This window comes from Aspergillus mulundensis (assembly GCF_003369625.1).
Source record: "Aspergillus mulundensis strain DSM 5745 chromosome Unknown scaffold_0, whole genome shotgun sequence".
Taxonomy (NCBI): domain Eukaryota; kingdom Fungi; phylum Ascomycota; class Eurotiomycetes; order Eurotiales; family Aspergillaceae; genus Aspergillus; species Aspergillus mulundensis.
Genome location: NW_020797888.1, coordinates 2,887,149 through 2,905,432, shown reverse-complemented (window position 1 = coordinate 2,905,432; position 18,284 = coordinate 2,887,149). Strand labels below are relative to the sequence as shown.

At 36.1% G+C, this 18,284-nt stretch overlaps 4 protein-coding genes across 4 annotated transcripts; all 4 read left to right on the top strand.

Moving 5' to 3' along the window:
• Nucleotides 1-10,558: 10,558 nt before the first annotated feature.
• On the top strand, nt 10,559-12,094 carry DSM5745_00724 (uncharacterized protein; the record flags this gene model as incomplete). Its single annotated transcript, XM_026742740.1, has 1 exon — nt 10,559-12,094. The coding sequence occupies one exon, from the start codon at nt 10,559-10,561 to the stop codon at nt 12,092-12,094; it is 1,536 nt and encodes a 511-aa protein (XP_026608585.1).
• Nucleotides 12,095-13,387: 1,293 nt separating this feature from the next.
• On the top strand, nt 13,388-13,930 carry DSM5745_00723 (uncharacterized protein; the record flags this gene model as incomplete). Its single annotated transcript, XM_026742739.1, has 1 exon — nt 13,388-13,930. One exon carries the CDS (start codon nt 13,388-13,390, stop codon nt 13,928-13,930), a length of 543 nt encoding a protein of 180 aa, XP_026608584.1.
• Nucleotides 13,931-14,558: 628 nt separating this feature from the next.
• On the top strand, nt 14,559-16,464 carry DSM5745_00722 (MFS transporter; the record flags this gene model as incomplete). Its single annotated transcript, XM_026742738.1, has 4 exons — nt 14,559-14,867; nt 14,912-15,098; nt 15,181-15,677; nt 15,772-16,464. 4 exons carry the CDS (start codon nt 14,559-14,561, stop codon nt 16,462-16,464), a joined length of 1,686 nt encoding a protein of 561 aa, XP_026608583.1.
• Nucleotides 16,465-17,099: 635 nt separating this feature from the next.
• On the top strand, nt 17,100-17,958 carry DSM5745_00721 (uncharacterized protein; the record flags this gene model as incomplete). Its single annotated transcript, XM_026742737.1, has 2 exons — nt 17,100-17,487; nt 17,570-17,958. 2 exons carry the CDS (start codon nt 17,100-17,102, stop codon nt 17,956-17,958), a joined length of 777 nt encoding a protein of 258 aa, XP_026608582.1.
• Between the last annotated feature and the right edge of the window lie 326 nt (nt 17,959-18,284).

Genomic DNA, 18,284 nt, shown 5'->3' with positions numbered 1-18,284 from the left:
CTCGCGGGGCTTAAACTTAAAAAGGTTTATATAATAAATTTAATTTTTATAATATACAAGGGCAAAGTTTAATAAACTACCTAAGTTATATTAGCTAGTATAAATAAAACTATAATTATTATATATATTTATTTTATAGCATCTTGTCCCCCGGTTATTAAATTAAGTTTAATTTATTTATATTAAATTATATTAATAATTATTATATTTATATTTATGTCCTTTTAAGTTACTACTATATTTCTAGCTAAAAAAACTTTATATTTTAATTATAATATATTATTATAGTGTCCATAATGCTAGCTGCTAATAGCAAGCTATTTATAGTAAATTAAAGTAGCGCTACTAATAATATGTTTAAAACTAAAACTAAATAATAAAATACTATTTTAATAAACTAAAGGCTAATTATAATCTTTTTTTTAAATTTTTATATATAAAATAAATTTAAAATAATATCACGCGGGATATATTAATATAAAATTACTAGTATAAAAAGCGCGAATACTTGCTATTTTTTATTTACAAGCTAATAAGTAAAAAATAATTTAATTTATTTTATAAAAGCTTTTTAGTATATAATAATACTACCTTATTAAAACATATATTACCTGCCCCTAAAAGCATTAAAAATAAATTAATAAAGGTACTTAAAGTAAATAATATTATATAAGAGCAAAAGTCCATGGCTAGAAATAATATTAAAAGGTAAAAATAAAATAAAAAAAAAAAATAAAATAAAGCTAATTATTACTTATTACATGCTTATAGCAACCCGCCTGTATTATTAGGTATTATTTAGTATTTTTATAAAAGGTGGGAATTTATATTTAGTATAATATACTAAGTAAATACTATTAATAAACTAATAAAGTTTTAATACCTAATAAAGCTATTTTAAAATACTTATTTAAGCCTGCACCTTGCTGCTAGGTATAATAAATAATAATAAAATATTTTTATAAAAAAGTAAATTTAATAATAATATTAGGTTAAAGTACCCCAAGCCTTTTTTTTTATTATCCCTGTTTTTTTTTAATAGCTTAAAACTAAGTAGCTATATTATTTTAAAAACTATTAAATAGCACTGCGCGAGATTTTAAAGTTTTAAAGTTAAAATATTATTATTTTTTATTATATTATTAAAAAAAAGTTATATAAATATAAAAAGGTATTTATTAAAAAGTAGATTTTGTTTAGGTTCGCGGTAATTTATATAATAAACTTAATTTTTAAATACCCTAAAAATAGTAACTTGTTAGTCTTTATTTTTAATACACGTAAAAATAACATTTAGTTAGGTAATTTAAAATACTTATATATAAAATAAGTAAAAAAGTTAAAATATAAAATTTAATATAAACAGGAATATTAAAAGTTAAAAATATTAATTTTTACTATTAATATAAAATAAAATAAAAGACTTAAATTTAAAATAAAAAACTAAAATAAACTAAAAGTGCTAAGTAACTATAAATTATATAAACTTACTTATTTTTATATTTTTTAGTAAGAATATTATTATTTTATAAAATTATATACTTAGTAAACTGCGCGGGATAATAAAGTCCTATATATATATTAAGCTACTACTAAAGGGCTTTTATACCCTTACTTTTTTTAATTTTAATTAGCTGCCCTAATATAAGGCTAGTTTAACTACTTTAACTACTAGCTAGTATTATCTTTTAATTTAATATTATTATTATAATAAACTAGGATTAAGATTAAGACTAAGATTAATATAGTATTATTTTTTTTACTATAATAATAATAGCTTTAGCTATATATTAAACTTTGCTTCGTGCTTGCTTAATTATATATTTAAATTAAGATTAGTTCTTAGACTTTATAAAATATTACTAAATTATATTATTACTTTAAATAATAATAATAAAAATACTAGTAATAATATTTTTAGGGTTATTTTATCTTTTTTTAAAAAGCTTATATATTATATTATAAAAGGTATTACTAATTTAATATCTTTTTATATAGTAATAAAGTAATAAAAAAGTAATTATTAATACATGTATATACTCTTAAAAATAATATAACTTTATATATATAAAAGGTAATTATAATTTTTATTAATTAATTAAAAAAGGGAAGCATTACAGGACAGCAAGGTATCTAGTTTTTTTATATTTAATAAATACATGCTTAAGTAATAAAATATATACTATTTAGCTTAGGCCAGTACTATTAGTATAATAAATATTAATTAAAAAAAAGCGCTTTAAAATCTAAGCAAGAGCTATTTTAAATAAGGGTAAAAAAAATACTAAACCATACTTTTAGTAAAACTTAAATTTTTCTTTGCCTGTCTTTTAATATATAAGTTAATATAAAAGTAAGGTCTAGTTATAGTACCTTTTAACCTTAACTAAATTAATATTTAGGTTATGCCGGCTTAACTTATTAATAAAATAAAATTAATAAAAAATATAAGTAGTAGGGCCTAATAAACTATAATTAATATTTTACTATAGTATATTCTTAAAAAATACCAAAATAAATATAAAAACCTTGCGCAGGGCATTATTATATATTATCTTAATTTTTATATTAAGCTTATTAAAAGTAATAAAATTCTTAATTATATTTTTAAAGTTTATCCTATATAAGCCTAGTATAATTATAAATATATTATATAATTTTACATACTTATTTATTATTATACCTGTAAAAATAAAATAAATACCTATAAAAAATTTATATATAGTCCGGTATAAACTAAATTTATTTATAAATATCTAGTATAAAAGGGATATAGGCAAGGTACTTAAAGTAAAAAAATTTATAAGGTACTAGCGGCTATATACTTTAATTTTTTATTTATTATAATAAAAAAAATAAGTAAAGAGCCTAAAGCTTATGTTTTTTATTTAAAATATAGTAAATAATAAAATAACCATATAATAATACTATAGGCTAAAATAATAAATTTTAGTATTTATAATTAAAAGTCACGCAAGGCTTATAAAAAAAAGCTAGTATTTTATAATTAAAACATGCTTGTTTTTATAAATAAGTAATTTTATTAAATTTATTAAAAACCCTAAATATTAAGTAATTAAGGCAAGCGTGCTTGGCACCTTAAAAATTTTTAAAAAAACCTAAAGCTAAAAAATAATATCTTTAGAATATACTTTAGTAATATATAATATATAATTAATACTAATATAGTTAATATAGCTAATATATATATAAAAGTTAAATATATAAGTATAATTAAGCTTTTAATATTTATATTAAATAAAGTTTAATAAAAGCATAGTAATATAATTACTAATAAGCTTAAAATACCATATAAATTATTTAAAGGTTGTTTAAATTAAAAAACCCTAGGTAATACCATGCCAAAGTTTTATAAGTATATTAATAAACTTTATTATTTTTTAGTAAATTTACTGCATAAAAGACAGGGATTTTACAAAAGTTAAAATAAGGGAAATAAAATTAATAAAATATATTTATATTAAAGCATTTAGCGCGTGTTTTTTATTTAAAGCACTTAGTATTTATAACTTTATATTAATTATAAGCACCTTAATATAGCGTAAAGGTATAAAATAAAATTAATTTTTAATATTTTTTTTAAGTTAGCCTAAAAAAGTAAAAAGTAATATAATAAGGGATATATTATTTAGGAGTTATAGCACTTTAACAAGTAATTTATATTAACTTTATATAATATTATATTTAAGTAACTATAATTTAAGTATTAGGTAAAAAAAAGGTAGTATAAAAGTGTACTATTATTAAGGCACTTTTTTTAACTTATTAATATTCTTATAGCACACCTAGTTTAGGGGTAGTATTATGCCTGGAGTAAAAGAAGTCTTGCTTAACTTAGTATTTAAAGCTGCATTCTTAGCCATATCCTTAGTTATATTATTCTTAACCGCATTCTTAACTACATTCTTAACTATATTCTTAACCACATTTATCTTTATTATATTAGTATTCTTAATTATCTTAATTATACTAGATATATTAGTTATATTTATTGCATTTACAAGAGCAGGAGTAAAGGTATTTTTAAAAGTATTTATATTTATATTATTTACCTTTATATTATTTACCTAATCCATATTTATTGCTTTACCTGTATTATTTACCTTAGCTATATTAAAAAAGCTATTTTAAATAGTATTTATTACCGCTGCTGCTTTTGCCTTTTTAATTAAAAATAGCACGTCCTAGTGTGTGATTTTAAAATTTAAAATAACCTTAACCTTTTTTATAATTTTTTTTTATATTATTATTTATATAATTACTTTAATAAAACAGGCTCGTGGTTCTTAGTTACCTTATATTTTAATTTTTTTTAAAAATAATTAATATTATATAAAAGGCATTTTTTAAGTATAAAATATATATACCATGTTTTAGTTTAATACCCTAGGCTTAATAGTCTTAATTTAATTATTAATTATTTAGTTATTTATTATTTAAATTTTTAGGTTAAGCTGGGCCTTAAAAAATACTAGGTAATATTTAAGAATATTTAGCGTGTTATTTTAATTAAAAAATATTAAAAAACACGCTTCTTCCTGCCAAGTATTTTTAAAAATTTTTATAAATATATATTTCCTAGGCTAGTAAAAAAGTTAACATGCTATAATATTAAAAAAAAGTAGCTATTAGCCCTAGTAAAATATAATAATATACCTTTTTATATTTTATAATATACTCTTATTATTAAATATAATACTAGTTTATTAAGAATAAATGCGCGTACCTAGTATTAAAAAGTAATTAAAAAAGGTAAAGATAGGTATAAATAAATCTAGGTAAAATATTAAAAAAGTTTTAAAACTATTTTTTTAATTTTAAAACTAGCTAGGATAGGCTAGGACAGGCTAAAATAAATTAAGGTAAAAAAAAGTAAAAAAAATAATTTACCTGGGCCAGCAACCTTAACAACCTTTTAATTTTAAAAATTTTTAAAAGGTAGTAAAAAAATATTTAAGGCAAGTAATTTAAAAAATAAAAATAATTTTTATACTTTTTGCCAGGCTTTTATTAAGGTAGGTCTAGGGTTATATAATAATAAAGGCTTAGCCTTGCTATATTTATTACTTACTAGCTATAAACTTTTATAATTATTTACCTTAGCTAATCCATGCTAATTTAATTTTATTTATATAGGCCTATTATTTCCTGGCTAGTTATTTCTTTTTTAATATAAAATTAATCTAATTATATTTTATTTTTTTTAAACTTTTATTTTATATAGCGGCAAAATCCTATTTTATTATAATAATAAAAAAAAGATTTCTAGCTATTAAAATTAATTAAAATAGCTACCTAAAGTATATACGCATATTAACCTAAGGTAGGGCTAATTTATAGTTAGCAGTAGTAACTATTAAAAAAAAGGCAGATTTTACTACTACTACAGCTATTAAAAAAAAGGTAAATATTACTATTATTGCTGCTGCTAAAAAAAAGCTAATAAAAGTACCTAGTTTTTAATATTTTATTATTTTTAAAAACAACTTAAAAACAGCTAACTTTTTTTTTTAATAATTATAAAATTCCTCACGCGATAAATATTTAAATACTATATTTTAAATACTATTAAAATACTAGTACTATAAATATAAATTTAAATCCCTAGGCTACTTTTAATAATTTAAAAGTAAATTAAAGTTTTTATACTACTTTTAGTTATATAAATAGCATAAAGCTACTTTTACTATATTAAATATATTACTTATAAAAAAAAGTAGTGGGAATAAAACACCCGCGGAGACTAAAACCCTAAATAGTATAAAAAATAAGCCTAAAATTTTATAAATAAAAATAAATAGCCTTGTTAATAAAAAGGTAAATCTAGCTATAATTATTCCCTTTTTATTATAAATACCTAAAATTAAACACCCCCGTGCCCTCTAGCATAAAAAAAAGTTTATAACCTATTAAAATATTTTTATATATTAACTTTAATAACTTTATTTTATTTAATTTTATTATAACACCGGACTAAATATTATTATTTATAAAAAGCTTATTTTAATTAATAAAAAAAGCTTTAGTTTTATTAATATATTTTTATATTATTATAATACATGTTATAATTAAAAGTTATAAATACTAAAGTAGATGCTTGTAAGTACCCCAAGCTATTTTTAGTATTATTATAATTTAACTAACCTAGTTAAAATTATATTAAATTAATAAAAATAAAAACACGTGCAAAGTAACTAGCTATTTTTTACCTTAATTTTATTAGTAATTTTCCTTAAGTAAAGCAAAAGCTAGTTAACTATTTTTTTAAAGCCTTTTTTACCCCTATTTTTTTTAAATATAATACTAGTTATAAAATTTTATTAACTATAATAAGTTTTTAAAGTATAGCTAGTTTTTTATTAAATATAAGTTTTTAGCATTGCTGCTGTCCCATCCTATATATAAACTAATTATTATTTAAATATTTATATATATTTAGCCGTGAAGATAAAGCTCTATAATAATTTATATAATATTAATAACTAAACTTTAATAGCTATATAAAAAAAGCTACTAAACTTTTAAAATTACCTAGTAATAAATAAAAAATACGCTAATTTAAATAAAGGTTATTTTAAAAAGCTATTATTTAGTAAACAGCCTAGTAAAAAATAAAAATAAAAAAATATTTTACCCCTAGTAATAAAGTATTTTTTAACTACCTTTTTAAAAAAAATATTAAAATTAATAGCTAAGAAATACTAAAATATATTTTTTATTTTTTTTTTATTATTATAAACTATGCTGCTGCTACTGCTAGTATTTCTTTATATTATAACATGTTTATATAATAATTTTTTTAAGCTTGCTTTAGTTATTAATATTTAATAATATTATATAATATTAGGACAGGATTAGCGTTAGGTTAATAAATAATTATTTATATTATTTTTAAGCTTTAGCTATATACCTATATAAATTAAATGCCTTTAGGCTAAAGGTAAGGTTTGTGTTTATTAATTTTAACCTTTGTAGTATATTTATTTATAATAAAAAGCTAATTTATAATTATAAAATCCTTTAGGTATAATAAATCTAGGGAACTTGTGTTTAGTAATAAAAATTTAATTATTTTAAATTAAAATATTATAGTATTTTTTATTTACCTTTAGTTTTTATAATTTACTTATCTTTTTTTATTTTAATATACCTGCATCTGCCTTTAGCTTTATTTTTTAAAAATAACTATTTATATTTATTAAAATACTCTCCTTTGCAATAATTAATTTTTATTCCTTTAAATAATAGTAACCATGCCTTTATTTTATAATATACTAATATTCTTTTTTAAATAGCCACCTAGTGTTATTAAAAAGACACCACTACTAGTTAAGCTTAAAAAAATATTATTACCTAAACCGCTTAAAGTTAAAAAAACTTTTTTAAGTAAAAAGGTAATACTACCTAGCATTATTTCTACCTAAAGTATAAACTTTTTTATTAACTACTACCTTTTTTTCCTAGTTTAATACTATATTATTTAGTATTACTTTTAAGTTTTTTTTAATTACTACTAACCACAAAGCTACTAGCCCCTTAAATAACCTAGATTTTTTTTTAAATACTAGTAATTAAATTCTTGTAATAAAGTATAATTTTAAAAAATAAAATAATAAGGCTAATATATTTTTTTATATTTATTTAGCTTTATAAAACCTTTTACTTATACTTATTATTAATATTAATATTTTCTCCAGCTAGCCAATCTTAAGAATAATATATTATACTTTTTTAAATAAATTTATTATACTTAATAATCTTATTTAACTTCTAGAAACCATTTATTTTATATATTTTATATTAGTAAGAGTAATAGCTATAAAACGCTTTATATTATTATATATAATTTAATACCTTAACTATTATATATATAATTAAATTATGTATTATTTTAGTTTAACTTATATTAAAAACCTTTATATAAATAAAGGTATATAAAAAATACTTTAAATAATAAACTTTTATAGGTATTATTTAATATTACCCTAAGTATACTAGCACTTTACCTAGTTTATTTATAAACTAAGAGTTATATATAGTAATATATATATATAATTTAAATTATTTTAAAATATATTTTTTTAAAATAATAAAACTTATTCCTATGGGTACTTATACCCGTGGGTTTATTATTACTAGGTAAAACAGGCTAGTAAGTTAAATAATTTTATATATTTAATAATTAATACTATTTGCATGCTTGCAACACCAGGGCGGAAGTAAGATATTTTAAAAATAATAAAAATAATAAGCTAAAAGATAAAAATAACAAGAAAATAGTTAAAACTAAAAAAAGGGTTATAAGTAATAGTGCCTTTGGTTATATAAATAAATATTAGTAACTAAGTTTAACTTTTTTTTATAATAACTTCCGTTATTTTATAAGCATTTTAAGGGTAAATATTATCTTTTTAATTTACAGCTTAATTTCTGTTTTTTTTTTAGTATTTATTAAAACCAATGTTTTTTAGGTTATTTTTTTATATAAAATAAATAGGATGCAGCCGGCAAACCAGTTTTTTAATAATATAAAATAATAAAAAAAATTTATATTTATAAGCTAAATTTATAATTAAAAAAGTATATATTAAAAATCCTATTATATATTTATTATAATTTATTACTACCCTTTTAAAAAGCATATCTAGCTATATATTTATATATTTTTACTAAAAATAAATAAAAAATATAAAAATATAGCTTGCACTTAGCTAATATATTATTAAAAATATAATTTAAAATAAATTTTTAAACTAAAATAATATATAATATATTTTTAATAAATAATTATATTTTGCTAGTATTTTCCTGTGTTAATTATACATATAAATTTTAAAAAATACTATAATATTATAATTACTTATTACATTATTATAATACTATCGCAAATCATGTGGTTATAATAAGACTACGCTAACTCCACCATATTCCCGAACCAGCCAACGGCGGGATGGTACGACATATCCCCCAACAAAGGCATACCACTCCCAGGTACTGAGAATCCCCCTGATCGTGGCGAGCGTAATCTCCACAGGCGGCGCCTTACCCGCCCTCTGAATCCTCTCCTTCGCGATATCCCTCCCCTTCTCACTCAGAAACCAGACGCGCGTATTATACGGCGTATCCGGAAGGATGAAAAACGTCGTAATGCCCACGGGCACCGTTATAAACCCGCAGACAATGTAAAGCCACCTCCAGCCCTCAAGCCCATGCTTACCATTCAAATTCCCATCAGCCGCAGCCAGAAGGTACCCACCAAACAAACTCCCAGCGGCGCCGTCATATGGAACAGCGCAACGCGCTTGGCCAGCTCAGTCTTTGTACAACAACTCCCCGGCAAATGAAGCAAAGACAGGAAGAGCGAACTCTTAGGAAACCCTACCAGAAACCGAAACGCGTAGAGCTCGGCAACGGATTCAGACCGCCTGCGCGAATGGAAATGTCACCCAGCAGATTTCTATTTCGGCGAGCCAGATGCTCGGGCGCACGCGCTGGATGATCAGTGTACTGTGGATCTGCATTGCAGTGTATGCGTTCGTGTATATTGTCCCGGCGTAGGCGTACCCGTTGCCGTGTATTGTGGGCGCCTCTTGCATGCCCCAGACGTATGCGTTTGAGGGGTTTCCTTGGTCGAGGTATTTCATGAAGGGAGCCGATGCAGCAGATGGTGATGATTGAGGTGTCGAGATTCAGGAGAAGGTCCCGTTCTTCGGGGATTATGAGGTGGGCGTCCGTGTCCCAGATGAAGGGGCGGAAGATGCGGCGGGGTGGGGAGGCATCTTGAGTTGGCGATGTTGAGGCGAGGGTGTTTGTTCTGCTCTCGAACTCCTTGAGCTGGGTACTTTGGGGCTGCATAATGTATCTGAATCCTGGATAAGCTGGATGGGGCGTCGCGAGGAGGAGCGTTATATACCTCGGCCTATAAATGTCAACGGTCATTAGGGGTATTCAACTGGGTCTTGGAGAGATAGCTAGATTCTCATCTTTTTACCTCGGGTGAAGAGGGATACCGGACTTTCTTTGCAATATTGAACTTGAGGGACGACCAACTTTAATATCCCCTAATGGATGTATACCTCAACAAGGCAGTTGATTTCCCATCAAGAGACTGCATACTTTCGAACATTGAAAAATATTTCAACTTTTCAATGTTGGAGGCGTACAGGGTTTACATACTCAATCACTCTGCCAGCCAGCCAATGCTGCTCCCAGCAGTGCACCGCTCGAGTATGACCCGCCGTGTAGATCCTGTCGTCAGGATGTCCGGTGGTTTGATAGATTCAGTCCTGCATGCATGGATAAGGCAGGTTAGGGCTCAGGGCTCTCAAAAATCACATGACCTCTATTTTAGGGTTAGCGCGAGCTCTCTTATCTTATCTGTCATCAGAAGTCTCCCTGTGCTAGGCATCCATCCATCCACGCCTCGGCATGAATTCACCTACAATGTCCCGGGAGCCTCAGTACCATATTTCACACTGGCAGCAGTCAAGCGGATATGTTCCCATCGCCGCTTTATACCGGCATTATTGCCATCACAATGGCGCTGCTCATCCCACAAGCCCTCCGCTATCTCAACGTCGCAAACTCACCATCAGCAACGCGAAAAGCCCAAGCACAGGAAGTGGCTAGCTTATTGCTTAATATCTATGAGACTCTGGCCGAAATGCGCTATCTAGATTCTGACTCAATTCAAAGAGGTCCGCACAATATCACCGCCATAGAAACGCTCTACAGCTCCAACAACATCCACCTCGACCCCGCGATCATCTACCTCTACAGCATCCTGCCTTATATCGGCGAGCCATCGGTCGGTGTCACAGACTTCTTCCACGGCGGCACATTCATCGATTTCAGAGACGAAGAGTCCATTGACGAAAACCGGGACCCGTTCTACGCGAGTCCCGAAGGCACCGACTTTTCCGCCGCGAACGGACCATATATGCGTCCGTGGATGACGGCGCTCTCGAGACTCGGAAACCACGGGAGCGTTACTATATATGATGCAAAGGAACACCGGATCTGGATCATTGATCAGGAGGGGTGGGGGACGACGGATCCGTTCTTTGATGGGGAGGAACTGGATCAGGACATTAAGGAAGGCACGAATCGGAATAGCTTTGAGCATCTACCCTCTCGTCCGGCTGGGGATGTTCTCAGAGATATCAACCGGTGGTATCGCGAATTGGTCGAGCTACCCGGTGGCGGGGAATACAGCGGGGGAGCATGGAACGATCCGGAAATCGATCTGAGAGCATTGTACCGGAAGAACGGCTGGCCGGATGCATTCGATGGAGATGCATTTGAAGTCGATAAGGCGCGCGCGGAATTCAGTTTACGGGCTCGGTATGATGCTGAGGAGCCCCGGCGGGCTGTGGAGAGATTCCGAGACTGGCGGGGGCATCTCACGCAAAAGATCGACGAGCAGCGGCAGCTCATTGAGAGTGCAAGATCAATGGATGAAGAGTTGATTGCTAGGTTTGAGAGCTGGTCAGCAGAGCTCGCACTCCAGCGTGTAATTGAGGAAGCTGAGACGGCCGAGGAGGTTTTCGCGCGACGATGTCCGGGAGGCGTATGCTTCAAGGACGAGGAGTTGGTTATCTGGGAAGCTGAACTTCTCCGGCAGGAGGTTAAGTACAAGCGAAGGTCGGTCGGAGATGACAGACAGTCCGCCAAAGAGGTCCGAGAGTCGGACCCCGAGCACACACGAGGCCTGGAGGTTGCGGCCGGTGTCGCGGAGAAGGAGGCAAATGTGTACCAGAAAGCCTATGAGGCGGCGGTTCGTGACGCTGAGCTGTTATGCCCCGGCAAGGCGTTTATCGATGTGAGTGGGAGAGAGTCGCTCGATGAAGTAGACTTGGCTACATCAATTACAAAGCTTCAGGCGAAAATTGAAGCACTGGAGATGGAGGTTGGGCGAGCGAGTGAGTTCGCGAGAAGGGTTCCGGATGAAGCTGACCAGGCAAGGGGCATGGCCGAAGAGCGCATTCGCGACTTTGAAAAGCGCGTCGAGTTTGAAAGAGAGACAGTAACCCGCTTGGAGGGGTGGTTGGCGGAGCGTGGAGATGAACAGTGACCTGCTTCTTCATTACGGTTCTCCTACGGACCTTCGCGACGATGCTTAAGGTACTCATGGCGAGCCTTTACGTCTATTCTTCCATAACCAATGGATAAGTGTATTTATCGAGAACCTACGTTTCTCGTAGGTATGTTTGACTCCCAAAATTCCTCAGGATTATAATGTATATTAAGTTGATTATTTTTCCGCTAAAGAGCTAATGAAATCATGCCAAACAACACAATAACAATAACATCAAAGAATCTCATCTAGATGAACCTAACAGACCTCAGTCTACGCCTGTGGCTCTCACGGGCTCCCCAACACCCTCTCCTCGACTCGTTCCCTAACATCCGCCCCAATCCACTCCCACCGCACCAGAATCTCCAAAAACACACTTATCCACCTCCGCTCCCTCTGGTCAATACTCCGATCAATAGCCTCCAGAATGCGATTCCGCTCCGGCTTGGGCGGCATTTCGCACACAACCTCGAAGTACGGCCATTCCGCAGCCAGCTGGTCGATGTCAGACTTGTGGATGGGCTCTTGCTCCAGTGAGCGGCTGTACCCTGTTGATGAGTGGGAGATGTGGAACGAGGTGTATTTTGGTCGGGACGAGGAGCCGTGAGGTCCCACGAGGATCGTCCATTTGAAGGGAGCGCTGGGGGAGGTGTGTCCTGTTGTTATTATTGTCAGCATTAGGGGGTGTACCTCTGTCTGGGACTGGCTTAGGGCTGGGGATGCTGAGCCGTTGGAGCTTGCGGATGCCATGGCGTTAGCTTCGTGGAGGACACTTCCCTCTGCTCTAGAAATCTGCAGAATGGGTAGCTGTGTAACTATGGCTCCCTTCTGGCCGAGATGGAGGCTTATATAAACGTCCTTTCTTTATGCATTGATCCATCAATGACCTTGCAAGGTATGCCTTTGTGGCTTCCACAGAGCTACAGTTCAATAATCTATATGGCTGGCTGACAAATATCAGATAAAGGAGGCTCATACTCTTTTGTTGTTCGCTTTCACCATGAGCGTGAAAGGCCTTTGTGAATGAACAACAGAGTGAAGTCCGGGTGACTGGGTCTTTGATTCACAGAAACAATGTGTCCAGGACTTCTGAAGATATGGTATTTAATGCCCTCGTATCCTCCAAATATCCAAAGCTCATTCTATTCCTGCCCACTACCAAGGAATCTTACCAAATACCCAGAGAACGTTCGCGCTCTGCCACTGCTACCATCCAGTCTTGAAGGTGTATCGGAGTCTTCTCTACACACAAATCAACCCATCAATCAAGACACCTCCAACTCAATCATCATGAGACGTTTCCTCCTCGGCGGTTCGTGGAACTCCCGCGATCGCTCTCCCTCCCCACCACCCCCACAAACTCCCATCGGCCGGCGCGTCCCAATCCAACTCGCCATCCTGACAGCCCCGAACACAGAAGTCTCCTCAACGGGCGCCTACAAATGGACGCTCCTGATCGGTCCGCACGCCCCGTCAACCGTGCTGGCCCCCTTCTACACAATCACGCACATCTACTCAGCCGCTGCACCGGGAGCAGCCGGCGGAACCGTCTACAGCCGTGTCGACGAAACCGCGAATATTAGCTGGGAAGACTTTGACCGCATGGTGGCTCAGAGTGGCGGGTATGAGGTTGTCTGCGAGCTGCCGCATGGGAAGATGGATGCGCGGCTTTCCGGCTGGATCGACCGGGCGATTGAGGAGGGTCAGATCGAAAAGAGGTGGGTGAGTTACCTGCTGCAGGCTCTTTGGAGACGCGATTGGATTAAACGGAGTGATGTTGGTAGAGTTAAGGAGAAAGTCCCGGTTAGTCCTTGGGAGGTTGGAAGGAAGTAATGTGAGGGATAGCAAGTGAGGTGGATTTGTTGCCCAAGACTTGGACAAACCCTACCCTCCTTCTTTGGACGCGTTCCAAGGTTTCATTTGTCAAGTATGTTATTGTATTGAGGTTGGAATCAATATCATGGTATTATTGAGTTTCCATTTCCTATCCTAATTTAGGTAGAAGACAATGTATGTGCTTACCTGCTGTCATAACCACCATTAATGAACAAAAATATTCATCTAAGTCGTCCAAGCATCGTAATATTGTAAAACAGTACCAGTGGAGTAGGACTAACTGTCCATGTTCTGAATATCTTGCGGCTGTGACCTTATCCTGGAGATATCTACATCGAGCCCAAGTGTCAGGGCTGCATTTGATCATATACTAGCGTTAGAGATGGCGGAACTGCCATTGATATGGTACTACCGCCTCGCCACGCCGAGATCTATAAAATAAATGGATTTCTCGATGATTGGTCCCCATCTCGCGTCATACTTACCGGCTACCCGGCCGTTGGCAGAACCTTGCCAGAGCCGCAACTGAGCTTAAAACAACCTCACTTTCCTTATTTTAGATACGCCACTAAAACCCGCTCATCCAACCAGTCCGCCGCAAGCAGTAAGAATTGTCACCATGCCAATGACCGAAACCCTCCGCGACACCGGCTTCGGCCAGACAATCCGATTCCTCAGCGGAAACCGCCTCCTGCAGTTCCCAGAAGAACAGAACCCCTCGAAATGGAACATCTACGTCAAGAACCCGCAGGTCCTCAAGCGCGAGGAGTCGCTGGCTTCAGACTCGGACGAGGATCTAGGAAGGCACGGGCTATATAGCCTGATGTCGCAGGCGTCTCGGTCTCGGTCGGTGCGCGATCCGTCTCTTATTGCGCGGACGAGGACGGGCGACGGGCCGCTGAGGATCATTACTTGGGCGCCTGATGATAGCGAGGTCTGTCTTTTCTCTGAACGAAGCGCTTGATCTAACCGCCGCAGAACCCGCAGAATTGGAGCGTGGCCAAGAAAATGCTCGTCAGCTCGGAAATCTGGTTACTTACGTTCTCGATCTATATTGGGTCTGCGATCTATACGCCGGGGATTCCGGGTGCAGCAGCCCATTTCGGAATCAGTACGGTAGCTGCGACGCTTGGGCTGACGGTGTTTGTCCTGGGGTATGGCGTAGGTTCGTTTCCTACCCTACCATAGCTTTCCTAGGGCTACCTAGATTGCAATCTACGACCCGACCTGATGATAACCTCCACCAGGCCCCATGATCCTCTCACCCCTCTCTGAGCTCCCAGCCATCGGCCGCAGCCCAACCTACGTCGTGAGCCTGTTCATCTTCGTATTTCTCAACTTCGCCGTCATCTACGCCACCAATCTAGGCATGTTCCTTGCCTTCCGCTTCTTGACGGGCTTCTTTGGCTCGCCTGCTCTTGCAACCGGGGGTGCGTCGATGGGTGATATCTGGAGTCCTCGGATCCGCGACTACATGATCGCCATCTGGGGTGCGTTTGCGATTTCTGCGCCGGTGCTTGGACCGCTGGTAGGAGGGTTCGCAGTTGCTGCTGAAGGGTGGACGTGGACTATTTGGCAGCTGATTTGGATGTCTGGGTTTACGCTGGTCTTGCTGTTCGTCCTTCTGCCGGAGACATATGCACCGACTATCCTTAGCCACCGTGCGCAGCGGATTCGGAAGATCACCGGTGATGCGAATTGCGTTGCTGAAGCGGAGTTGGAGATTCAAAATCTGTCATCGAAGGTAAGCTTCTGCATATTCATTCCCTTCCAAGAACAAGCCATCCAGCGTCGTTAATCAAGGATTCGAAAATCATTGTTGATCACCACCTGGCCAGGACATCCTCTTCGAAGCCCTAATCCGGCCCTTCCAACTCTCCTTCCTGGAGCCGATAATCCTGCTCTTAAACCTCTACATCGCGCTCATATACGGCATCCTCTACATCTGGTTCGAAGCCTTCCCCATAATCTTCGAAGAAAAGCACGGTTTCAATGCCGGACAAACAGGCCTTGCCTTCCTCGGCATCTTCATCGGCAACAATGTCTTTGCAATCCCATGGTATTTCTACTGGAAATACCACTACCAGACCCGAATGTTCGATACCAACGGCAACATCGCACCGGAATGCCAGCTTCCGCCCGCCTGTGTGGGTTGTATATGCCTCCCAATCTCCCTCTTCTGGTTCGGCTGGACGGGGAATTTCGCGAGCGTGCATTGGGTCATCCCTATTATCGCGTCCATGCTCTTCTCCGTCGGCGGGTGTCTAATCTTTAACAGTATTTTCACGTACCAGGCCCACGCATACCCGAAGTACGCGGCGTCCGTATTAGCAGGCAACGACTTCATGCGCTCGTCGTTTGGCGCCGGGTTTCCGCTTTTCGCGACGGCGATGTTCCATAATCTTGGTGTTGGGTGGGCTTGCACGTTGCTGGGGTGTTTAACGGTCTTGTTTGTCCCTTATCCATTTTTGTTGTGGTGGAAGGGGAGGAGGATTCGGATGGCGAGTCGGTATGCGAGGCATGATATCTAGGAGCCGGCATCCCTCCTTCCAGCGCTTTTTATGGCTAAAGGGTCTGTGGGTTTGATGATTTGATCTTTGCGACCGCTGCACGGATCGTCCTAGTCCGGCGTTTGTTTCACCTCACCCAAGAAAGTGCACCGCGAACCCGATATGCTACACAGGTCCCCTCGAGATGTTCCAGTAAAGGACAATTATACGAGAAGGATTGCGGAATGCTACTCGTGGACGGGCTGAGATCGGGCTGAGCACCGTTCCTATTGCATGCCGGCCCTGCACTAAGTTCACTAACAGGCACCGCGCTTGGGGGCTGTACAGACAGCCACTCAGCCGGGGCATAGGCCTTCCCCACAGTTATGTCGGGTGCTGATCTGTCCACTCCCCGGCCACTAAGCTGCGCCTCAGCCGCCGAGAGGGTCCGATCAACACGCTCCGCCAAATGCCATCATGTTGAAGGATTAAATCAAGCCAACAGGACGAGGCTGAAACTGCCCTGCCCCCGCCAATCTCCCCACCGCACGGCCCTGGCATTTCCGAGCGATTTCTGCCTTCACAGATCCTGAATGTTCCAAGGTTGGTTCTGCTTTCCCCCGTTCTCCTCATACATCTCACATCCACCATACAGCGATTCATCCCCAAATCTCCAAATGACATCGACCTCCGCCTACGATCCCCCCGCAGGCTACGGCCTCCGCCGCAACGGCACCTGTCTCGCGACCGAAGAAACCTGCGCCAACCCCTACGACGACTGGCACAACTGCTGTCCCGAGGGGACATACTGCAACGACGACAACACGTGCTGCCCGACGAGCTCGAACTGCGCGGCGTTCATCGAGGCGGACCCGCACTGCGCGAATAACGTTACCTGGGATCTATACGATAGTAACGGCTATTTCTGCTGCCTGAGTAGCTCGTATGGGTTCACGCGGAATGATCTGGTGTACAATGGGACGAGGACGGGGGGAGTCGGGTGTGCGGACGGTTTGCCGGATGGGGAGAGTTTGACGGCGATTCCGCCGGTTGCCAGGGGTGTTGGTATGGACTCTTCTCTTTCATTTCTTCTCTTCTTCTTGTCCGCGATGAATGAGAGGAGCTAATGTCGCGTTTCTGGGTGTAGGGAGCGAGTCCGCTACACCGACGCCGACGCCTTCACCCGCGGACACGGACACCGCTACGACAACGCCGACACCATCGGACGCAGACGCAGACGCAGACGCAGAAACTACATCTTCATCCTCATCAACGAATACGGGCGCAATCGCAGGAGGAGTCGTCGGCGGCGTCGCGGGCCTGGCGGTGATTCTTGCGCTGATATGGTTCATCATGCGACGACGACGACAGCGGATTGCGCAGGGTGCGCTCGTCACGCCCGCGGACTCCGCGAGCACGGCGGCAAAGGAGTACTCGGGTATCCAGCAGGCGGAGCTGGACGACAATACGTATCGGGCAGAGTTGTATGGGAATCATAATGCAATGGCGCATGAGTTACCTGCGAATGGGCGGTGATGGAGGTGTATCAGGATGGTTAAAGAAAGAAAGCGGCGAGAGTTAGAACTCGAGCATGATGCTACATTCAAGGTACAACTAGCTGGTTTGAGGCTGTTTCTACCTTATCACAGGGTCAGTTTTGGGTGCCTGACAATGCCCGCCAAGCCAGCATCTGCGGCCTCTTGAAGCATGTCTTTTTATACCCCAATTGGACTGTTCAATTATACATTGAAGCGTTCCTTCGGAAGAAGCTGGTAGAAATGATGATGAATGGTATTAGTGATAATTGTAGGTTTGTTCAGCTCGCGCCTGGAATGCTCCCGTCTCTCGATGTCGACGCCCAT